Genomic DNA, 24448 nt, shown 5'->3' with positions numbered 1-24448 from the left:
ACAGTTCTCTGTATTCTAGTTGATCAGTCCCAAGAGCCATGGCTTGTAGGTCTTTCTAAGATAGAATATAATGGGTGTTCATAATACCAAGAGTTAATCAGAAAAAGGCTATTTTGTATTCCATTGTAAAGTATTACAGGAAACAGGAAAGTATGTTGGAGTTTTTTTTTTTTAAAAGATGTATGTTTTTAAAAATGTTTATGGGGCGCCTGCGTGGCTCAGTTGGTTAAGCGACTGCCTTCGGCTCAGGTCATGATCCCGGAGTCCCAGGATCGAGTCCCGCATCGGGCTCCCTGCTCAGCAGGGAGTCTGCTTCTCCCTCGGACCCTCCCCCCTCTCATGTGCTCTCTATCTCATTCTCTCTCTCAAGTAAATAAATAAAATCTTTTAAAAAAATAAAAAAATAAAAAATAAAAATGTTTATAAGAAAGAGTGAATGAGGCCTGTTCTTTGGTCAGTGCTGTGCATCTGGCACATCTCATCTTCCAATGACACTGAGGTACGTTTGTACTAGTCTCTGCACAAATAAGTCAACCAGACAATGAGGAGTTTGTTATCTACGATGGGCTGTACTGAATTGGAAAATCCTATAGAGAACACAAAGATAATTCAATGTTAACTTATAAGTAGATAAAATTATTTGCCTGCTGGATTTGTCATTCCATCCATAGGACCCTGAATAGGCAGAGTCCCGAAAGCAGTTATGTTTTCAACATTTTGAGAATCCTAAAGGAAGTAATAAATTTACTCATGATAAGGGTACACAGTCTACAATTCTGCATTGCTTTGCTTTCGCCTAGAATTATTTCACCTCACTGTGGTAATACTGGTCTTTTAAGCTGATCAAGCTCTGGCTTGTTTCTGATTAGCTTAAAAAAGTAGAGCAGGAACTACATCACTACACCATCAATGCAGTTTGGGAGAGAATAGCCTTTGGTGGCACACAGGAGATCAAAAAGGAGAAAGAGGGGACAGTTGTGATGTGAAGATTGGAAACTGCTCTCTGAACCCACGGGTAGGAGAGAGTAGCTCCGGGAGGTAGCACAGAAGGGAAGCCAGATGGTTGTGAGTGAAAGAAGGCTTCCTCTCTTTGTGTCACCCCAAGGAGATTTTTAGAGGGAGCATGATTCAGGAGTGCTTTGAATGTTGGAAGGGAAGAAGGTGCACACCTGTCAACCAATGAAAAACTAGTATCCAGAATGTGAGCTATCAAAACACGAAGTCCTGGTCTCAGTCAAATTGGGTAGAAGGGCAAACATGTGGGAAGGAGCTTAGGCACCTCAGTGTCAACAGTGTCCACTAGTAGAATAAGGTCCCCAAAGAAGAGCGAGGGTGTGAGACAGCATTCTGGTAGGGGCCAGAGTGGTAGGTGAAATACTGAATACGCGTTCTCCAGGTGTGGTTCCTGGGCTGGTAGAATCAGTATCCTGTTAGAAATACACGTTCTCAGCCCCACCCCAGATCTCTTTGAATCAGAAACTCTGGAAGTGGGTGGGGTCCCACCACCTGTGTTTTAACAAGAACTCCAGGTGATTCTTATGCATGCTGAACCTTGAGACTCCCCTCGTTACCAAGTCGGATTGGTGGGTTAAGTTCTGGAAGGTCTGTATATGGAGATGTGAGTAGGGCAGGAAGACCAGAAGAGACGTGCCAGGTAGGGCCGACATGGTAAGAAGAGACTTTGGTGATGACAGAGCACTCTGCGTGCGAGGGCAGCCGGCAGATGGGTGTGCCTGTCATGGGTCCGTGCCGGGAAAGCTGGGGAGCCCGGGAAGAGTTGCACTGATTGTCCTTTACTTGGGAAATAGGGTTTTTTGGTAGGAGGGTTTTGGTCTGAGGAATATGGTAATAGTGAGTAGGGTGTGTCGGGAAGATTAAATTGACAGGGGTTATAGGAGCTGTGCAGGGTGATTTGATGGGAGAGACACTGGGAGGAAGGGACAAGAGCTCCTAGTTGGAGAAATCCAGACGTCAGTGGGGGGCCTGAGCTGTGATTGTGGCCATGTAGAACGAGGAGAGAGACATCTCGAGGGTAAGATTCTGAGATTAAAAAAAAATAATGAAGCATGTGCCATGCTGCTTGTGAGACTTTCATTCATTTGCTCTGTTCACATTATGATGCAGGTGAAAGTGATGTGTAACTTTCGTGCGTTCTCCTAGGAAGCTGTTGTGCTGCGTTTAATGAGGTCATCATTTCTCTGAGGGGTGTGTGTGTGTGTTTAGTAACATATATTCTGCATTTCTTTTCTTTTGAAGAAAGCCTGATCTTATTGACCCACTGTTTTATGACCCCTGAAGCCCCTTTCCTGACAGGACCCCACTTCTGCAATCTGTGACACAGCAGACATTGTATCACAAAGCATTAATGTTGGTGAGTGGTGAGCAGTCTCCTGGTAACCAGCTTCTTCTTAATGTAGTATCAGCAGATACATTTTAAAAGTAGGATAGATGGTTCGTTTAAGAGGGTTTTATCATCAGTGTCTCTGATATTCAAGTGAAATAAATTAAGTTAATGGGAAGCTCTTTTATAGCCTGTCACGGAAAAAAGTACATAATCTCTGTCACAATTTGCATGTATGGAGCTGACAGAACAAACGATTAACAACACTTCTTCTGTCATGTTCTCATAAAGCTCCAGCTAATAGGGTTTAGCAAATTGAATTGGACATGAGATGATAGCAGCTGAGAAAGACAAACTTTTCGACAGGAGCTGGGGGCAGTGTTAAGCAGGACAGGGATACTGAGAGGCGCAGCGGGGCTTCCTGAAGGCTCTCAGGGTCTGGGTGGCCACTTGACTTCTTCACTCGTGCTTGCCGACTGGGGGCCCCCAAGGAAAGGAGAGCTGAGGGGTGGCAGATACCTTCTCCACTTGCAAGTGGAGGGGGAGTGGCTGCCGTGGGGGAAGGGCCGAGGCCACCTAATACCCTGAGCTTCCTGGAAGTTCACCAGCAGGCCATGACTTTCACTCCCAGTTTCACGTTTTCAACTTGCCAGCCTCACGTTTGTTTATATTTCACAAGTCCCTGCTTCTGGCTGTCTCCAGTGTTCTTGTAAGGTGATTTGATTGCTGCCAATACCCACTTCTTTGTGTTTGTACATTCTTGTTGAACTCAAGGGTCTAAATGTAAGTGATAACTTTTAGCTGTTCTTCTGATCTACACCGTGGCAGCTTTTGGTAGGTAGGAAGCTCTCTAGGCCTGGAGGTGTGCTGATGACACCTGTGACATCCAGTGGTGCCCGTGGGTGTCAGCGCCGCGCCCATCTGCAGAGGTGGAGCAGGCAGCTGCCAGGTGGTTTGGTTAGAGGAGCGCAGGGAACCCCAGACCCCTTCCTCTGGTGCATATGCGTGCGTTCCTGCGTGTGTGCTTTCTGTCTCTGCCCAAGGCCTGGATGCGTGCTGGAACTCATGGCTTGGTTTGTATGAAGTTGCTTTCTCTTTTATTTATTTACCTATTTAAAGATTTTATTTTTAAGTAATCTCTGTACCCAACATGGGGCTCAGACTTACAACCCAGAGATCAAAAGTTGCACACTCCGTCCACCGACTGAGCCAGCCGGGCGCTCCAGTTGCTTTCTCTTTTAAACTGCACTTTCTCTTAAGAGGCACTGCACAAAGCCACCGATGCCTTCACTTGAATTATTTAAACAGGTCATTTTCCTCCTAGAGGGGCATATGAGGCAGCTTGTTTAGAATAACAGGGCTCTCAGCCTTTTGGTCTCAAGACCCCTTTACACTCCTCGAAATTGTAGACCCAAAGAGCCTTTTCACTTGGAGATTATATTAATATTTATCATGTTGTAAGTTAAAGTGAGAAATTTAAGGAGTATTAACTCACTTAATAACATTAATAAGTCAATTACATGCTAACAGTGACTTTTTTTTTTCACATTTTATTTATTTATTTGACAGAGAGAGACAAGGAGAGAGGGAACACAAGCAGGGGGAGAGGGGAAGGGAGAAGCAGGCTTCCTGCCGAGCAGGGAGCCCAATGCGGAGCTCAATTCCAGGACCCTGGGATCATGATCTGAGCCGAAGGCAGACGCTCAACGACTGAGTCACCCAGGTTCCCCTAAAAGTGACATTTTTAAAGAAAAATAACTTCAAAAATTCAGTGAGAAGACTGGCATTATTTGACATGTTTTGCAAATCTCTTTATTGTCTGGCTTAATAGAAGATAGGCTGGATTCTCTTTTTGTGCTTTTGCATTTATTTAGTCTGTTACAATGTGTTGTTTTGATAAATGTATATGAAAGGAAGCCATTTTTGCCACACATATGTGGTTGGGGAAAGGAAGAGTGTTTTCAGTAGCCTTTTCAGATAATTGTGGACATTATACTTTGATACTACACCAAAACTTGACAAGTGGCACTTTTCTTAACATTTAGTACAATGTGGAATCTTGAAACCGTGACAGTATACTATTTGAACTTTGTTTCACTAAAATGCATTGGTCTCTTTTGCACTTTGAATGGGTTTTGTAATACTGTATGTTAGCTGAGTTATGCAGATCTTCCAAATGTTGACATATTTCATGACACAATATCAAAAAAAATCACTGATCTCATCAGAAAAGTCTTCAAGTATTTGGGAAACTGAGCTCTTGATGTCAGATAGATGTTTTCCAAGAGTCTCCTTTTGATAGAACGCTTGGATTTTATCATTGGCAACAACTACTATAAGTTGTTTTCCTTGAGGTGACAGGCACTGTTGATTCATTTTTGAGCAGATATCTGCCATATACTCGGGTCTGCATAACCATTGTTTTTCTGTCGATTGTTCTTTCTAGTAACTGGTGTTCCATGAGAAGGCTTCTAGTTCAGCTCACAATCTGAACATGATACAGCTGTTTTCCCAAGACAGCAGAGCACTTCATGTACATGTGCATTTCCTCATACAGAGTGTCAAGATGTGTCGTCAAGGTTGAAGTTTAGTAAAATGAATCCTTTTTATTGCTTCCTCCAGGATATTATTAAGTGAAAACGGCCTTTTAAAAAAAGCTGCAAGTGTGTGGCGATGCCTGACACGGAGACCCTGCCGTGTGGGAGCCACTGCCTGGCCTGTGCTGAGGCGCTGCTAGTTTTACTCTTCGCTTTGCACCAGCCATCACTGCAGAGCGCGGCACCGGCAGAGGGACAGAATGTCTTGATGTTACCGTGCCCACGGCTGTCGACTTTATGGGTCATCTCATGGGGGGACCCATGGGGTCCACGGATAGTGCTTTGAGAACCTGGGTGTGGAATCTGACTCTGGACGCAAAGCCAGTGTGGAGCTCCGGCTCCCTCTTTTACTCTGTTGGCCATGGGGTCTGAATGAGACCAGTGAGACCGGGCTTCTCTGGTGCACTGTTGGGAGGACTGGATGGGATGATGCAATGAGAGCGTGCCTACCACGTACTAGGCACCGGTGAGGTCCTTTCCCTTTCTTTCCTGGCGCGTTATGAAGGTACTGGGGCCTGGGAGACTTGGGTAGGGTGGAGAGATGGAAAGGGTCAGTTTTGCTTTAGCGCCTGCCTGGAATCCACAGAAAGCCCTCTTGACTCTTTTTTTCTCACTGGCACTGCTTCAAGGAAGGGGGGAGGGGGAGAATGCAAGGGGAACAGCAGACCTTTCTGAGGCTGTTTGTGGGTGGAGGGATCTTAGGTTCTCTGGACCTGTCGGTTGTCTGTGTGACCCAGTGTAGTTTGAGCTAAAGAGCCAACTCTGAAAATTAGCAATGTCTTCTGATTACTGCCATCTCCTGAGCACTGGGGACTCTTTACAGATAATTCTGATTCAGCCTCATAGCTCTCCATGGTGGAGGACTATAGGGGGCCTTTCACGGCTGGAAAAATAAAATCTCAAGGATGAGGCAGTTTTTAACCTAGAGCTTATGTGCTGCTAGAGATCTGAGTGTAGTCTAGGACAAAGTTTTTTCTTTCCCATACTAAAAAAATACCAGGGCATGATTTTGTCACAGCCAAGTGAAATCTGAAATTCTCAAAACCTAATTCACATTAATTTTTAAAAAATGAACACTAATCCAGGGGTACCTGGGTCGCCCAGTTGGTTGGGCGTCTGCCTTCGGCTCAGGTCTGATCCCAGGGTCCTGGGATTGGGCCCCGTGCCCGGCTCCCTGCTCCATGGGGGTCTGCTGCTCTTTCACCGCTCCCCTCCCGCCCGCTCATGCTTGCTCTTTCACTCTCTCAAATAAATAAAATCTTAAAAAAAAAAAAAATGAACACTAATCAGACAGTAGTTTGAACACTGTGGCCCAACTTCAAAAAAGGTTGGCAGTCTCTGTCCAAGAAAGATCATAGTACAAGCGAAGGCATTGGCCCCCTCGTTTATTATGTGTACTTTCCGTGTTGCATTCCTGGAGGTGGACAAAGCATGATGGGAGCTTAGCTTTCAGAAGAAGAGTCTGTGGGGCTGACCTACTAGTCCACTCATTTGTTCCCAGGGTTAAGTGTCAAGCCCATGTGTATAACGATGCCCCGGGTCTGTCCACAGAAGAGCTCTTGCCAACTTGGTGGTGCCAGAAAGGGGCGATAGTTGCATTCCAGGTCCAAAGCCACCAGCTAGAACTGCTTTTTTGGGAGGGAACCGTGTCTCTGCACCTTAAGAGTAAAATTCCACTCAGAGTGGCCTTGAGTTTTAAATGACCTTTTGTTCTCTCTGCTGATGGTCACACTTTGGATTTCGGGTACTCAGAATATCACTATTGGTATCCAGACTTGATGTCATGTGTGGATAAGCCCCCAATTTTTTCTTTTTAAAGATTTATTTATTTATTTTAGAGAGCTCGCGTCTGGTGGGGGGAGGGGCAGAGGGAGAGCAAAGCAGACTCCGCCGTGAGCATGGAGCCCGACGCGGGGCTCCCATCTGACGACCCTGAGATCATGACCTGAGCTAAATCAAGAGTTGGACGCTCAACCGACTGAGCTACCCAGGTGCCCCATGTAAGCCCCGAATTTAAGAAAGCTTTGTAGATTTCTTGATTTTGTCCTGAAGAAGTCTCCCAGTAATGTCTCCTGTAGCTCAGAGCATGTCAGATGGGTGCTGTGGGCAGCAGAACTGCGCGGGTGACTGTATACCGAAACATTGAAATCTGTGTGGTGTTAGATTTCAGTAGACTTTCTCTGTCCCTAAGGTCGAGGGAACTCTGCATCCCCAAGATGGATGGCAGGGATATTTGCATTTCTGTTCTCTGTCGTGTTTGCTTTTATAAGATGTGATGGGGAATGTGAATTCACAGAGTGTGAATCTGTCTCCTTTTGGAGTGATCAGTGTGGCAGAAGGGTGATGGGCTGCACTTGGCTCTTTGTTGAAGTTTTGCTGCTTCCTGACACTGTGATTTTGAGCAAGTCACTTCATTCTTGTTTAGCCCCAGATTCTTCATATGTGAACTAGGGTTTAGGACAAACTACGGTTTAGGACATTTCCCCTTATCTGCTGCAGGGGGTAGTTGACGGCGAAGCTTTAGAGGAAGCTGCAAGATGGGGCTCAGAGGCCAGAGAACCCTGATTGAGTGTCCTGCAGGAGAGGTGCTGGTGGAGAAGGACAAGCACTCTAACTGGTAGAGGACAGGGAGTCAGTCCTTTGTGGTGGGGCACCTGGGGTTGAGCATCCCTCCCCTTCGTGGTGTGACGTCGGGCAACTTAGTTAACCTTTCTGTGCTCCAGTTTGCTCACCTGAAAACAGGCATTTAAATAACCTCCATAGCAGTACCTACCTCTTAAAAGTTTAAATGAGGTAATAATAGACCTAACGTACAGAGCCAGGTTTCTGGCTCATGGGAGGTGCCAAATCCATGTTAGCGCTTCTCATGGTCAGGACTATAGGAGGCTTTTCCTGTGTGTGAGAAAGGTTTGTGTCAGGGAACTTAACCAGATGTGTGGTTTAGCCAGAGCCTTGCAGCACATCGAGTATTTTAAAGCAGCCGCCATTTAACAAGGGTGGTGGGGTACTAAGGAAGCCGGTAGGAACGGGGAGGCACCTACTCAGTGCGGTGGGCGTGACTTGTCCGAGAGAGCCTTTATGTGAGATGCCTTTAGGTTCTTGGAGAGGAAGGGAGCCTTTATGTGAGATTCCTCTAGGTTCTTGCGGAGGAGAGGTGGTTTGTATACTGGTGGTGTTTTTCCCATGCTGTGAGTGTGCTGGTTGTGAAAGTTTCCTAACATTGCATTGGCAAAATTGTATTTGAAGCAATACTTGAATACCTTGGTATGGGAAATGGACAAAGAAAAGCTAAAATGAAACCGTCACATGTCTTGGATTTAGTCTAGTTTACTTTCCGAAGAGATCATTTCGCTCTGTTGTCTTGAGCAAAAAAGGCATATGGTATTTGCGCCTGGTTTACCTCGTCTGTAGGACCTGTAGCTGACCTCTGTGTCAGGTGGGCAGTCGTGAAAGATGGGGGGCTAGGAATCCGAAGACCTGAATCCTAAGCCCAAGTCCCAGCTCTGCCACTATCTGCTGTTTAACTTTAGGCAAGTCCCCCAACTTCTCAGGATCTCAGGTTTGAGACCTGAAAAGCAGAGAAGATGCTGGGCACCTTGCTTGCCCTGCTGGCCTCACCTGGGGCGTTGTAAGACTCAGATGAGAATCCTGGTAAACTGCTGTACAACCAAGATACGAGTTTTAACATAACAAATGGCTGCTGGTAACCAAGCTCTGACCCTCCTAATGAAATATTTTCTTTCTCAGTGATGTTACAGCCTTTCGATTATGACCCCAATGAGAAAAGTAAACACAAGTTTATGGTTCAGTCTATGTTTGCTCCGACTGACACTTCTGATATGGAAGCAGTAGTAAGTACTGAATGCTTCTTACTTTTTTTTAGTAATTAAAAAAAAAATGATTAGGTACAGAATTTTGGGTGCATGCATTTCAAAATGTGTCAAAATTGTTTTTAAAGGGGAATGGTGTTTTCAAGGAGGTTTGCACTTTGACTTCCTTTATGGTTTTTCTTAAACTTTGATTTTAACATTTTACATAACTTTCCAGAATACTATTCTTTTCTGACTTTTATATCTCAGTTTGCTTCAGCAGTTCCTTGTTCTGATGGATTGTGTCTTGAATGGTCTGAGGATTCCTTTCCTTTAAACCCCCCTTCCATCCCCCATAGAAAATGGTCCTTAGTCTAGGGAATGTCTCTTACCATGTCTCCCTGCACCCCCCCCCCAAGAACCCAGAGGGATGTGAGAGAGTGGAATACTTAAATGTCCTCCAACGCTTGGGGGTTTGTTTTTCCGCTTGGTTCTGGTAAGCATGATTTTTTTTTCCCCCTCCCTAGTTTCCCTCATTTTTTTCCCCCCTGCTTAAATACATGTTTAACTCTGTCTCTAATTTTGGTAAAAATAAGGTAACTTTGTTTTTATAAAATGAATAAGTGATATTATTGGTTTTTCTGGAATCAGCGGGCATTCTGGTGTCTGCGGGAATCACAATGTACAGATGAACCTTACCGCACACAGCCCCAGCGAGGACAGACTGGCCAGTTCTTGAGCTCACAGAAGGGAAAAAGAAGGCAGGGCTCCCTCAACACCCACATCACTTTCCAGCTTGCCAGCCCAAGCTGGGAGATGGGTCCGCCAAGGAGCACCTGCAGACGGGAGTCAGCCGTGGCTCACAAAGCACTATGGTTTTTCTCTTTCAAAAGTTTTATGTGAAGGGCTTTCTATGCACAGCTTCCCTTCACGTTCCAGTGTCACCTCTCAGCCTTTTCTGTTAGTCTTGGAAAAGCATAAGTGACCATCTTTGCGGATGTTCAAGTTTGGGGCAGGAGATGAGGGTAAGCTGGATATTTTGAGGTTGGAGAGAGATGAGTGATAATAGGCAGCCTTCCCCTTTCATAAGAATGATTATTGAGGCATTTACTACTTTTTCTTTTATTTCCCAGAATATGATATACCACTTCATGTTAATTTGTGTGAGGAAGGAAATGTATGGCAAATACAAAATTTGGAATATCTAAGAATGTGTTCGCTTGGCTTTTGCTGCATGGCTTAGTGACAAGAGCATGGGCTTGGGCGTCTCGGGCGTGGGGCTGAGCTCTGCCTTGTACTAACGTTGTGGCCTTGGGCAGTTTTCATTAACTCTCTGTAGGATTGGGTCACCTGTAAAAGGGGGATAAAAACCTAGGTCACACATTGTTGTGGGATTCAGTGTGTGCTCTGTGTGTCGAGCACCTGGCACAGTGTCCGGAGCTGTTGTATCTGAGGGCTCTTGTGGTCCAAGCCCTCTATATACAATAAACGTGAATTTCACTCCCTTTTATGATAATTTTTATAACACTTAAAATTTTTTTATATGAATGTACATTGTAGGAAATTTTGGAAATACACAAATAAGCAAAAATAAAACTAAAAGTGACCTGTAATTTATTTACCCTAGACCTAACCACTGTTACAGAGAGTTTTGTGCTCTTTCTTTATTTTAACTATATTTTTTGTATTTTGATATACAGAAAGCGGAAAAAAATTGTACAGTGACTACTCCTATAACCTTTACCTATATTCACCATTTAACACTTTGCCACATTGCCTTCATTTCTGTTATACACTTTCTTTTTTTTGCTGAACCACTTGACTGTAAGACGCAGACTTAATGACACTCCACTCCTACATGCTTCAGAACAAGGACAGTGTCTCACATAGTCACAGCACCGTCCTCATAGCTGAGAGAGTTGACATGAATCCAATCATATTATCTAACAGAAACCTATATGCAGCATTTTCCAGTTGCTCCAAAATGGCCGTTAGTTGTTGTTACTCTAGTAGAGTCCAATACCCTCAACCTTTTTTGTTTTTCATGACTTGAATTTTTTGAGGCCAGGCCAGTTCTGGGATTGTCCAGTTATTTCCTCATGATTAAATTCAGGTTAAATGTTTTTTGGCAAGAATATTCCATAAGTAATGTCATTGTATGCATCATATCAGAAGGCGTTTAATACTGGGTTGTCCCTCTATTGGTGATGCTAAGTTGGATTACTTGGTTAAGATGGTGACTGCCAACTTCCCAGTGTCAAGGCACAATTGCCCCTTGTGGTTAATAGGTAATCTGTGATACTCTTGAGTAATCCCGGATACTTGGAGATCATGTGAATATCCTGCTCATCAGCAGTCTCACCTGGTGGTTTTAGTGTCCAGTGATGATCTTTGCTTGATGCTTTTTTGACATACGCACACAGGCACACGTACGCTCATGTGTGTGTGTGTGTGTACAGAGGAACAGACTAGACTATTGTCTGTAGCTTCTTCACTTAACGATTCTGTGAATTTTCTCTGTGTACTCTTCAGTATCATTTGAATGGCATGCTGTTCCACTGAAGGGATCTGCCATGATTTATTTGGCAGTTCCTATTGTTCGACATATAGATTGTTTCCTATTTTTGGCTCTTGGTAGTTGTGTTGCGCTAGCTGCCTCCTGCATGGTCCTGGGGTGAGGGTGGAGAGTGTTCTTTTTTCCGTATTGTAACCTTCTTGCTATGCTGGTCTGCAGTTCTCAGCATACCCTGGGATTCCTGCCCTCCACTGCCCAAAGGAGGAGGATTAAGCCAGGAGTACATCATCCCAGAGCATGGATTTAGCCAGGAAGTCATCCCCACCGGTGGGCTGGAGGGAGTGGGGGTCAGCCCAGGTAGTGGCTTGCTCATAAATGTGCCCCATTGGTAGTTGGCAGCGTGGTTCTAAAACCACTCCCAGGTAGTAGTATATGCTTACTCTAAGAAGGATGTACCCTGCAAAGTAAATTTTATTTTCCTAAGGAGAGCCAAAGTTACCTCAGACATAATTTATAATTATGCTCAGACATAATTTAGAAAATTCCTCTTCCTTCAGCGGTGGTTGTCTCTGTTCCATGTGCTTTCCACACACTAGCAACAGGAGCAGCATTGGTTGACTTGGAGGAATCAGGCCGTAGGACTGGGATTTGTGAAGTGTAATAAATATTCAGGAAAGCTAGTGTATTTAATCTTGTCATGTTAAAAATATTGAAATCTTAGCAGACGTAAGTTCTTTATTTGATATACATCAGGGCTTTCTCATTAAGAATATTTTTTTGAAATTGTCAGTTATAGGAAGAAAATTATTCTTCCAGCAGCTTTATAATATCCTGATTATTAAATTTAAATTGTTTTAGTGGAAGGAGGCAAAACCGGAAGACCTTATGGATTCAAAACTTAGATGTGTGTTTGAATTGCCAGCAGAAAATGATAAACCAGTAAGTATGTTTATAGTTAACAATAATTGAATGTTGCAAGCTGATACTTATTTGCATACCATCTTCTGCAAAACCAAGATTTAAGTTGGCAAATTATTTTCCTTCGTCTGATGAAAAAAAATAAGCTGAAGTCAACAAATACGTGGGCCTTCATGAAATCAGCCTTTGAGAGACTTACAGAAAGACAACTAATTGAAACAATTTTTTTTTCTTGAAAAGTGCAACCTGTTGGCTGTTGAAATGTCATAAATTCTAAAGAGCTTCTTTGACTTGGCAAAGTTATAGGTTGCTGTAAAGAGTGGGTAAGTCTACAACAGGGAATAATTTGCCGTTTATCCTGGTGCTTGATGGACAGGTGGTAAGCTCTCGGGTTCTGTTGTTTCACAGACCGCTGTCTTAGGTCTCCCCGTCTGCTCTTTCCCCTAACACCAGCTCACCACCCCCTTAACCCTCCTGCCTCTTTAGTCAGACCTGCTTTTAGATTAGGGTTTCTCAACCTCAGCACTATTAACATTGGGGCTGGATCATTCTCTGCCATGGGGGCTGTCTTGGGCCATGTAGGATGTTTAGCAGCATCCCTGGCCTCTCCTCACTAGATACCAGTCATCACCCCTCTCATGTGACAACCGAAACTGTCTCCAGACATTGCGCAGTGTGCGCTGGTGGGGGCAGAATTGCCTCCTGTTGGGAGTTGCCCCCTGTGCTGCCTGAGGGGGTGAGGGAAAGGACTAGCTGCCTCCAAGCTGTCAGCTCGCTTTTCTCCATGAATCCAAGGGACAGACCTCTCATGGCCCTTGCTCGTGACCAGTTGGGAGAGCAGACTCTATCTGAAATGCTGATTTGGGCCTTCCTTCAACTTAGAAGAACTTAAATTGCATTAAAAAACACCTTGCAGAATATTCTACTTACCCTGGCTGTTAATAGCTGGAGTTGGGAAATCGAAACACCCACATTCCTTGAACATTGTCCATAGCAATCTGCAGGAATGCTGTTGATCTGTGCCACCGCTTCTTAGTGATTTCTTCCTGCTCAGCGACTGACTGCCATTGTTACCCTATTTCTTGGAGTGGGTAATGGGTTTTTTGTTGTTGTTGATTTTTGTGTCTTCTCATTGCACATTTTGTCCCGGGAAGGTCAGTTTGGGAACCTGTGAGACCTGTGTTCTGCTCCTGGCTCTTGTGTTGTACGAGCTTTGTAGATGGGGGCCTTGCCCTTTGCAGGGCTCCCCTCTTCTCACCTGGAAAACGAAGGGTCAAGCTCGAGAGTGCAAAAGGGAGAGTTGGTCGTTTTCGGTGTGCTGCACAGAACCCCTAGGGCAGTGATCCCCAGCACACCTGACCACCTCCATGCCCTCCCTGGTACCGGCTCCTCCCCAGTCACTCTCCAGAGACTGTCATAACTGTCTCGGCAGGGAAGTGGGGGATGTGTAGCTTCCCTCGATTGAAATATTGCAGACACTGAGCTAGTTTCACCTTCAACCCAGCTTCGAAGTCCTGAGTTCGTGAAATAAATCGCTCTCTGTGTAACGTCCTCCCTGGCCTCCCACCTCCCCCGTCTGGGCCCGTCCTGGGGATGTTGAGGTCTTCCTGGTGACAGTAATTTGTGGCTGATAACTCCTGAGCTTGCACGATTACGATATGCTAATTTTTGCATGGCAGGAATTTGATAGTGCAGTATGCACACCTCTTTTTCTCTTCCTTTGAAGTATTAGTCTCAGCCGAACTTCATTATTTGTCCTTATCCATAATTTCTGGGGCCCAGTTGCTTTAGATTATTAAGATACTAGATAAAGTGATCCATTTTAAAAATAAATGTGACATTTTACAGTGTGGATGAAATGCTACCACGTGTGGTGTTTGCTGAGAACTACTTTACTTTGCATAAAAAAGTCCTTTATTACATAGTTGGTGACACTTGGGCTTTCATTTATTTCTGAACAGCATGATGTAGAAATAAATAAAATTATACCCACAACTGCATCAAAGACAGAAACACCAGCGGTGTCTAAAGCTCTGAGTTCTTCTTTGGATGACACTGAAGTTAAGAAGGTGATGGAAGAGTGTAAGAGGCTGCAGGCGGAAGTGCAGAGGCTCCGGGAGGAGAACAAGCAATTCAAGGTAATGGCATCTTCTTTTCTTTCCTTTAAGGTTTTATTTAAGTAACCTCCATGCCCAACGTGGGGCTCGAACTCACAACCCCGAGATCAAGAGTCACGTACTCTACCGACTGAGCCAGCCTGGTGCCCCAGTGGTGTTTTATTTCCTGATAGTCTACAGAAAACGGGGGCTTTTCCGCTGTGATCTTGGGTGGGGAAGTTGACACATCCCTGCGTTTGTAGAAGTGTTTTGTATTTACACATCTTTTCCCTAGGGAGAAATTTCTATGGCTTTTTCATCAGGTTCTCAAAAGAGCTCTGACACATGCCCCCCTACCCCCTAATTATCCAGTGTCCCTGAGCAGAAGTTTCTCAACTATTTAAATTCTTGTTCCCTTGTACTTGACGTGTTATAATTTCTTTAATCTTCTAAACCTTCTACGAAGTAGGGATTGTGACCATCCCCAGTTTACAGATGGAGAAGACTGAGAAACAGGTTAAGTGACTTGCCTGAGGTCACACTTCAGTGAGAACTGAACCCAGGCTTTGTGCCTCAGAGTCCACATCCATTCCATTGCCCTGCCTTAGCCTGCAGACTCTCGTCCTCTTGTAAGGAAACCAAGCCTCTCTCGCCCTCCCGTTAGTGTCAGCCGAAGACAGACTCTGAGACTAAATGCAAAACAGCAGTGCTTATAACCCTACTCCATCCCCGGTGGGTGAGAGTCTTTCTTTAGGAGGGTAGATAGGTACTCTTTTAATGTAGGCATAATTCTCATTTTTGAAGATTCTAGGTGAGTCTGGGCAGTAGGGTCTCCTCACACTGTTCACATGGTGATGAGATTGGAGATGGAAAGTTGTCACAGTAGGCAGGTGGAGATTATAGAAGAAGAAGCCCGAGTCTCCATCTTGTGGATGCAGACAAGGTGATTGGCCTTGGCGTTAGAAGGTGGGCTGCGCTGGGTGGTGAAGGGAGGTGGGGCGCCTCATTTGGCCTTGGCGGCCTGAGGTGGTGTGCCGGTGCCTGCTCACACTTGACTAGCTCAGAGTCTGTCATGGTCACAGCATCTCCTGGGCCTCCACTCGCAAAACATGTCTAAGGCCCCTTCCAGCTTTAAAAGTCTGTCTGTTGCAGACAAGGTCTTGATGAGAATGTTTCTGAACATCTGGTCATAGGAACTTCTGTTGCAGCTTAAATCTGAGACTGGTCTAGTCCCTTCTCGATCATGCCACTCACCCGCCCTTGGCATTCACTCTTTAACCACCACAGCACCAGACACATGTAGTAAATACATGCCGTTCGGTTGATGACTTCTTTTATTCTGACAGTGCCATAGATACAGGAGGACTGACAGTGTCTGGAGAATGGCATCATCTTTTCTTTGCAGTAATCTTGATTTGCCTCCTTCAGTAACTTCTTTTAGTATGGAGTAAATTATGAAGCAGGCATTTTACTTTTTGGCTAAAAATCTAAGATACGCCTAAAGCTTCTCCTTGAGTGTATTTCTCTTCAGAAACAGAGTCCTGTGCCATTTAAAGTGATAAATAGGTAGAAATAGCTTCTCTATAAACCCAATAAAATAAATGCTGTATTTTGCTGTGCCCATTTTTTTTTTGAAGTTAATCGAATAACACCAGTCATTTATCACTGTGCAGCGGTATTGGCCATGCCCCATGAGCAGAATATCTTTAAAATATTATCAGACCAATCTTGACGTTAGAAGATTCTTTATCCTGCCAAACACTGATTTCTTGTTTTGTGTTCATTCTTTCATTTGGCCAACACGTTTTCTGAGGCCCTCCCATGTACCCGGCACTGTGGTGCAAGCATGAGCTATCCCAGCCATGGAAGAGATGACCACAAGTGCCGTGGAGACTCAGCTCGATGGACTAGCTGCCTGTTGTCTCCAGGACTGGCTAGTTTGGGGATGAGTTGATGGGGCAGTTAGCCAGAGATGCACCTGAGCCCAAGTAGAGAGGCCTTGCTGCATGCCCTATTGAGGAGTGTGGACTTGGCCTTGGAGCAGTAAAGGAAGAAAAAGTTTCTATTCCATGCATTAAGTAGAAAATATCGGAGATGCCTCTGTCAGATTCAGTGACATTTTAATATGTCACGTATCATGTCTTCTATCCAGCAGTCTACATGTAACTCAGCAATACAGAGCTCTGCATTTGAAAGTTTCTGGGCCCCCCACTTTGTAGTTTCTTGTGATTTTTATATTTGCGCTTTGGGAAGTGTCTATTATTTCAAAACCTGTGCCTTGGTTAGGGAAGCCTGCTCAGTAGAGGAAAGGAAGACAGAGCGGGTTGAGTCTGATGTAGGAGAGCAGCCGGGAGGCATGGCCAGAGAGGTGGGTGGTCCCAGGGTGCAAAGGGCCTGGTGGACGCTCTCAGGGGCTTTTTTTCTGTAAGTGATGGGGAACCGAGGCGTGCCTGCTTAGATGTGCGGTATGAAAAGGTGGCCAGCAGCCTCGTGTGCGTGGGTGAAGGCAAAGAGGGGCTTCTGGCAGTGTTTTCTCAGTGGCCTCAAGCCGCTACCTTCTCCGTGGGATTCAGTTTCTCCCTTTGAAAAATGAGGAGGCTGGCCCACACCATGTGATTCAAGTCTGCTTACAAGCCCACACTGATAAAGCTGGACAGTTGACTTCTCCTTCTGGTGCCTTGGGTTGTCTTTGAAATGTGCACTTGCTCCCGTAGGAAGAAGATGGGCTTCGGATGAGGAAGACAGCGCAGAGCAACAACCCTGTTCCTGTGGTAGCCGCGGCCGGGAAGGACGAGGGCCTCAGTGCCCGGCTGCTCGCACTGCTGGTTTTGTTCTTCATCGTTGGCGTGATCGTAGGGAAGATCGCCTTGTAGAGGCGGCAGGCAAAGGGCGGCACGCTGGATTGATGGGCCCGCCATACCATGGGGTTTGGATTTATCATAACCATGTGTAAAAAGAAGTTAATGTGTGATGACATCTCACAGGTCTTGCCTTTAAATTACCCCTTCCTTGCGCGTGAGCACGCGTGCGCACACACACACACACACACACACACACACACAATTATAACGTAACAATCTTTTAGAAAGTGAAAAATGTATAGTAAACGGTTGGGGGGAAAGAATGGTCTTTATTAATGACAAGGGAAACCGTGATTAAATCGTAATGGCATGTTGTGTCACTTTAGACATTTGTAGCCTTGGTACATGTGGCTGGGTTGATTACCTCTCTTAGAACAAGACCCACTTCCCGCCTGTTGGTGCTGGCCTTTGGGGAGCGGAGCCCAGTGTGGCGGGGAGGGCCGTCCCCTCCACGTAGCACCCCCACTGCCCGCTCACCCCCGGCCTGCTGCTCCATGGTCTGCCCTGGGCCTGGCCGTCGGTTCCTTGGGACCGATGAACGAGGTCAGAAGCCAGTGGCGTTGTGCTGTGGTGGTGTTGGGTCTACCCATCGGGAGCGGAAGGCGGGTGCTCAGCGACTGACCCAACACTTTGGAAATGAAAGTCAATGCTTTGTTCTCTTAAAGGGACCAAGCTAAATTACTGTCCGTTCATGTAGTGAGATTGAATTGTGACTCAGAGATGTTTAATGCATATTTAACTTATTTAATGTATCTCATCTCATGTTTCCTTATTGCCACAAGATTATAATTAATGCTGTGGCCTGATGCCAGGGGGTGAGGCTGGCACTGCTGCCGGAGAGCTGAGGGCTCCTGTCTCTCCAGAGGTTCTGGGCTCTACGTACACATGGAGGTGTGGTTTGTTTGAATGTTGGAGAATAGCTGCCAGGAGGTGTTTCTCTGTGTAAATAAATAACAACCGTCAGAGAGGGAAGTTCTTAGTAGCAACAGTCAAGTCCGTTACCCTTTCGAATGGGGAAACTAGCTGATCTTCCGTTTTGTTCCTTCAGTGCCCCTCCGCCACCACTCGTACTTCCAGCACACGTGCCCCTAGCCTGGTCCCGACCTTTCCCGAGTGGCCCTCGCTCGGACTGGGGCGGCGGAACGGCTGCAGACGGGGCCAGCTGGGTGGGGCCGGGGGGTGGGAGGCTCTTCAGATCATCGTCAAGTAGCGATTGAGAGTTTGACTGTAAATTAATGTTATGCCATAAAAGACCAATCCAGTTCTGTTTGACTATGTAGCATCTTAAAAAGAAAAAAAAATTAAAATAAAGCCCCAGAATTAAGAGTTCTTTTGTCATTTTGTCACACTTGCTGTAGGGGGGAAATTATTATTCTTATGATCATTATTATTTTGTTATTGGAAGGGTGGTTCTAAAATGAGCCCTATCAATGAGAAATACATATGTTTAATGATTTGAATATATATGTATAAATCTCGTGTGTGTGTGTGTGTGTGTGTGTGTGTGTGTGTGTGTGTATATGTGTGTATTTGTTGTTGGCTTCAACTGAGAGTATAAAAATAAAACTGCTGAAAATCTTAAGCAGCTGGTCACCCTTGCCCTTCCATTGCTTTGCCCCTCAGTAGAAAGAAATCTCCCCTGGGTCAAGGAGCCATGCAGAAAAGATGAGAGATAAGCATGCTAAGCATGGCGCCAGGGAGTGGGTGGGTTTGAAAAGACAGATTCATCAAAAGGAAGGCAGTTCCTAGAAGTCATCCACTTGAGTCATGTTCCTCCTGAGCTTAGCTGGGGCAGAAGGGCCTTGGTTCTGGCCTTAGAGACTGGGAGCTGGGCATCTGCGGTCTAAGTAGCTTCTGTCTTCATGAGAAGTTACTGTATCCCGAGTGCTTGCAGGGAACATGGAGCAGACCTAGTTCGCAGCCACACACCTGGTGCTCAGATGGTGTTGAGTGCGCGCATGGGGAGGGCTGCCCAAGTAGAAGTTAGTCTCCAGTATTACCTTGTCCACATGGATCCAGGGACTTACGGAACGGGGTGAAAAGACTGTGCCTTCTGCCATTAATTTTCTGTAAGTGGGCTACAGTCTGTCCAAATGTGGGAGCTGCAGCGAACCAATCTTGATAGCCTCCAGCCCCTCATGGCCTCGAAAGGACCAGGCTCACTCAGAAGGGTCTCAGACTGTTCCTGGGATGCGGCACAGTCCCGTTTCTCTGGAGCGGAGCTCTGCAGACTTTTTCTCAAAGGGGTGTGGCTGTGTTCCCATAAAACTTGATTCACAGAAACAGCTGGTGGGATTTGGCGTATGAGGCTGGAGCTTGCCCGCGCTTGCACTGGGGTGGCTGAGTTCTTAAAAAGAGTGCCTCGGATATCTGTTCTGTTCTCAGACTTGGCAAGTGACTTCGTGTTTTGTGTATATGCAGGAGACAGCATTCAGCTTCTCAGGAGATGCGGGCCTTTTGTTTGTAGCTGAAATGCAGAATTTAAAATCCAGAGTTGTCTTCTTTCTAACTAATCATCCTGTAAGCTTTCTCCTTTCGAGGTTAAGATTCGGTGAACGCATGTTAGTTTATGGGGCTTTTTGACTGAGCAGAAGAAGGGAGCTTCCCAGGGAGAGAGGGAAGGTAATGGTGGGGAGATTGGATATTATGTAAATCATCCAGTCAGTAAAGAGTGTGCTAGGAGAGGCAGAGTGTGTGCGTGCAAGCACTGCTAAGGGTCAGGGACCATTTGAAGAGCCACAAACACTCAAGATCTCAAACCCGGAGAAGTACGCACCTTTTGAGTGTCTTTCTTGGAATGACAGATGAGGAAGCATGAGAGTCAGGCAGAGAGGTAGATGTGTGGTCCCCTCCTGCGGCCTGGCCTGTCCCAAGCAAGAGAAAAAGAGACAAATAATCAGAATAAACTGGCCTGGACTGAGCAGGGCTGACTCTGGCAAGGGCTCAGGCCGGGAGGTGAGCCTGAGCCCTAAGCCAGCAGTGGCCAGGCCTCCCTCCCTCCCGCCTGCTGCCTGGGCACTGCTTTACAGCACCTCCCGGAGCGGTGCCTTTGTTCTAGAAATCTGCCACCGAGCCCACCAATACATAAGAGATGTAAGCAATAACAGAGTCTTGTAAATTTTTATTGATTGAATTTTTAAACTGATAATTTAAGCTCCCTCCGCACAATACAAAATACTTCTTAAAGACAGCAGGCTGTATTATTTGTTGGTATGAGGACCCGGCTTTAGTTTTTTTTTCCTTCTCCTTGTTTGCATGTTTTCCCACTCTAGGCTTCTAAGTTGCTGGCACCAGCAGTAATAAATACTGATAAAATCAAAATTGATTTTTACCAGTGGACAGTTTATGCCTAGAGAGACGGCTTATACCTACATAACACAGAAGGGGGAAAAATGAGGAACCTCCAGTGATCCGTGAAAACCTAAACGCTTTCAAACAAATCCCAGGAACAGAACTGCTATCCAAAGATATCAGTGCGGACTTGCAGGCTGTGTTGGGTCAGATATAACTGAATGCAGTGATAGTTCAGAGCTAAATAGCCTTTCAAATTAATTTGAAAACAAACTGTGTGTGTGTGTGTGTGTGTGTGTGTGTGTGTGTGTGTGTGTAGCATATGTACCATATGTAAGTAGCTTAACATTTTTCAAATGGTGCCTATATTTTTTGCACACACAGATCTTTATTTTTGCAAACTCAGAAATCCATGCCAAAATACAATACCGTTTGTAATTTTCAGTCCCTTCTCTAAACTGGACCATTTACAAGTTTCTTGTTATGGTTTGTGAAATTCTTAGTTTGAAAGAAAAAAATGAGAGAGATGGGACTTGGGTGTCCTGGTCACCTTGAGCACCGGACTGCCAGCCCTCCTCAGGTGAAGAGGCCGCTGCGCCCCCTGCTGGCGATGTCAGCTCACTGAGGGTGTCCGGCGGGGCCCCGGGGGTCCCGGGCAGCCTCCCCTGCCCCTGTCCGTGGAGTCCGTCTGGCTAGAGGAGGAGCAGAACTAGGTACAACTCCGGAGTTCTCCAAAGTGACCACTCCGAGGAGTCCTCTCTCAGTTAAGCATGGGCATGTTTGCTGTTGCTGGGTGTGAATGCTTTCAAAGATCAGCAGAAAGGGACCTGTTCTTAGAAAGTCCCTTAAGGAGTCAGTTCCCGCACACAGATCTCCTAAGGCCTGTGATTACCCATGCTTGAAGGCAGCTCGGGGACCACGCGTGCTGCACGTTGAGTGGGGCCCCTCAGGGTTTCCCTGACGTGGTGGGTTTGTGGAAGTCTTGTTTTCTTTTTTAACCTTCCTCAGACAGAGCTGCTTTGACAGCAGCATTTTAGGGAAAGTTGCTGTTGTTCCGGTGCTCCCTCTGCCTTGTGCAGAGCACTTCCAGAACGTTCGCTCAAACAGGTGTGACCCAGTGGGGGGGGGGGGGAGGGCTCTGTTTCGCACATGAGGAAATGAAGTCTCCGAGAGGTTACACTGAGCAACTTCTTAGAGTCTCTCATTCAGAACGAAGTCGGTCTCTGAGAAGCTAGTGGTGAGGCTGGGGTGGCTAAGACTGGGTCTGGACCGCATTCCCACTCAGAGCAGTGTGAAGGCTCTGGTGAGTGAACTCGCGGTCTCAGCCACTCGGACCGCTTGTTCCCCTTTTATGTGTTTGCCTTCATACCTCACGCAGTTATTCTAAAGATGAAGTGGACAGAATCCAGACGCTCATTGAGATGCTTTTTTATTTTTCTTTTTGAAACCAAACACACTTCAGACAGTGAAGAAACTGTGTGCATTTTCCATTTTCTCGTTGCCTGAAGATCTCTGCCTGATGCTCGTGGGGAATGAATTTTGGGGGCTGTGGAAAGAAAATGCCCAGTCTGTCTCAGCAAGACAGTGACAGGGATGCTTTCTGTGGGCCTTTACGTAACTTGTAAATGTGAAGCCAGGGCAGGTCATTAAAATTGGTATCACCGAAGTGGCCTGCCAAGGTTTAAGAACAGCCAAGCTGCTAGGCTCAGACCTCTCCCCGAATTAGCGCTGCACTTCTCGGGGAGATCATGGAAGGGAGCAAGTCCCAGCAGACCCTGGTAAGGGGCAGCAGCCCAGAGGTGGGCTTGGGAGGCTGTGAAAACGGGCCTCCAGCGAGACTCCCAGCCCTCTCGCTCCTATGCCCGAGTCCCATCTGCCACCCACTTAGTCGACAGCGTCGACCCCAAGGAATGTCAGTTGGGGTGCATGAGCCCCCCCCCCACCCCACACCCCACCGACCCCCTGCAGGGGGATCCAGACCTCCCTCCACGGGGTGTCAGCGACATCGTCTATGCCACTGAAAAAGAAGGTTTTGTTTTATTTTCGTTACAGGAGTATTTGGGAAAATTTAGAAGACATGAACACACACGAACGGTTGTGTCTAATTGTTACAAGTGAAACCCGTGGAGGTAGATGAGAGTTTGTCTCGAGTAATATAATTACTTCACATTTTTTTCCTAATGGAATTAATTCATTAGAAAATGTCTGCATCGACTCCGTAGAAGAGGAAGAAAAAGCCAGCAACAAAAGCATAGCTATTCCCTAACTCGCCGTAGATATTTGCAACCATGATACCTTGGAATGTTGCCACAATATGGATTGCTTTGATTAAAAGATGTCAGTTGAGTAAAACAGTACCGTGGGATAATAGTTTTCTGCTGCTAGATAAATGCTAATGTTTATTTTTAAACCAGGAAACATTGATCCTGTGACAATGCCCTATTAGAATTACTTTATTATACCACAGGGTTGATGTATATTTAATCATTCGGCTAATGGACGTGGGTGCAGGACTGCTGCGCACTCACTGCGTCCTGATGGGCGCTGGGAGAGTGGCCCCACTCCTGCCCAGTGCCGCGGCCGGCCCCAGCGGAACAGGGTCCCGTTTACTTTTTGATTCCCTTCAGTACATGCCAACTAGGGTAGACAAATCTGATAGCTCAACACAGTTTCATTAAGGCTTAGTGCTAACAAGAATGCATAGCTTTTTGTGACTTAAAACAATGATAAACCAGCATGCATGTTTCTCACGTCAACTCGATGGCTTTCCATGTGATATGAAAAGGTCTGGTTCTTTGTAGGAACCGGATGCCTGCATTCCCATCTTTCTTTTGTACTTTAGACGCCAACTACATTCAGCTGTGACCCTCCACTGCGGCATTCACTTAAAACGAGGTTTTTCCCTTGACTCTTTTAGTTGGATTCAGAGGTCAGAATTTATTGTCTGTAATCCTGAGACCATGTGTACAAGAACCGCTTGCCTCCAGCGTTCACGCATTTAGCAAACATTTATCGGTTTACTTTCTGTAATATGTTAGATACTGTAGGAGATGCTGAGGAATTAATCAACAGGAGTGATTTGTTTTTGTGCTTTTCATTTGTAAGCAGCCTCAGTGAAGTGATTCAAGCTTATATGTAGAGAGCAGACTGCAAAGTACATTTGGTTCTCATTTCTGCTGCTAGCGTTTCCTTTTTTAAGAATTTATAAACTGCTGCCATTTGGAACTTCCTATAAGAAACTCAGAATGATCTATTTAAATGTTCCCTTTACCTCCTCTCTCCTTTGTGAGTAAAGAAGTCATTTCAGTGGTGCGCGCTGTCCCCCTCTGCTTTACAGCTTTTTCCCTGTCTTGGGGGAAAAAAAAATCTCTGCAGTTTGTGGTGTGTGTTTTTATTCTGACTTCAATGTACATTAACATTTTGGGGATTGAGTCTTTTAAGAGATGTCTTAGAATGCTATCGTTTTAATAATTTTTCTTTTCTGTATTTTAAGTTGTATTTCCTGTTTTGACAGAGAATTCATTTAAAAAGTTGGTGCAGGAAAGGACTCTTTACCATCATCCATTCTGGTTATCTGATATGTAATAAATTCATGGTTTTATGGCTGACTTTACATTTCCCGGAGGGAAGGAGATGTATCTCTGCAGTGTCCAGATCGAAAGAGCCATTCAGAGCGTGTTCTCAACATGTTCCGCCGTGTCGGCCTGATGAAGCCCGCCCTGCCAAGGCATAAACTTTTGTACTAGCTGTCTCCGTATTCTGTTCAATAAATTCTGTGCTCTGAATATATTTAAAGGATGCTTCAGTGTAAAATTATTTTGAATGGATGGCTTAAGAGCATTTGGATATGCTTTAGGGAACACAGCAGAGCCCATTGCTTTGCTCTGCCACTGATTCTCAGGAACATAAAATCGGTTGAAAATGAAAAATCATAGATATCTTCTCTGACGGAAACAGACGTAAGGAATGACTTAGGTCAACTTCCTCATTTTACTGATGAGGAAACTTTTGCCCAGTGTG

At 45.6% G+C, this 24448-nt stretch overlaps 1 protein-coding gene across 1 annotated transcript in view; it reads left to right on the top strand.

Moving 5' to 3' along the window:
• The window catches only part of VAPB (VAMP associated protein B and C), a 58031-nt gene extending 33808 nt beyond the window's left edge, over positions 1-24223 (top strand). The window contains exons 3-6 of the mRNA XM_025853291.2: positions 8686-8789; positions 12121-12201; positions 14142-14318; positions 16991-24223. Of these exons, the coding sequence (XP_025709076.1) occupies positions 8686-8789; positions 12121-12201; positions 14142-14318; positions 16991-17149 (521 nt within the window). The 3' untranslated portion in view covers positions 17150-24223. The remainder of the gene's footprint in view (positions 1-8685; positions 8790-12120; positions 12202-14141; positions 14319-16990) is intronic.
• The last annotated feature ends 225 nt before the right edge of the window (positions 24224-24448 follow it).

Source organism: Callorhinus ursinus, unplaced genomic scaffold (genome assembly GCF_003265705.2).
Source record: "Callorhinus ursinus isolate GAN/ISIS: 27379988/994484 unplaced genomic scaffold, GSC_fseal_2.0 scaffold53, whole genome shotgun sequence".
Taxonomy (NCBI): Eukaryota; Metazoa; Chordata; class Mammalia; order Carnivora; family Otariidae; genus Callorhinus; species Callorhinus ursinus.
Note: the sequence above shows the minus strand (reverse complement) of the source record. Positions and strands in the feature narration are given on the sequence as shown.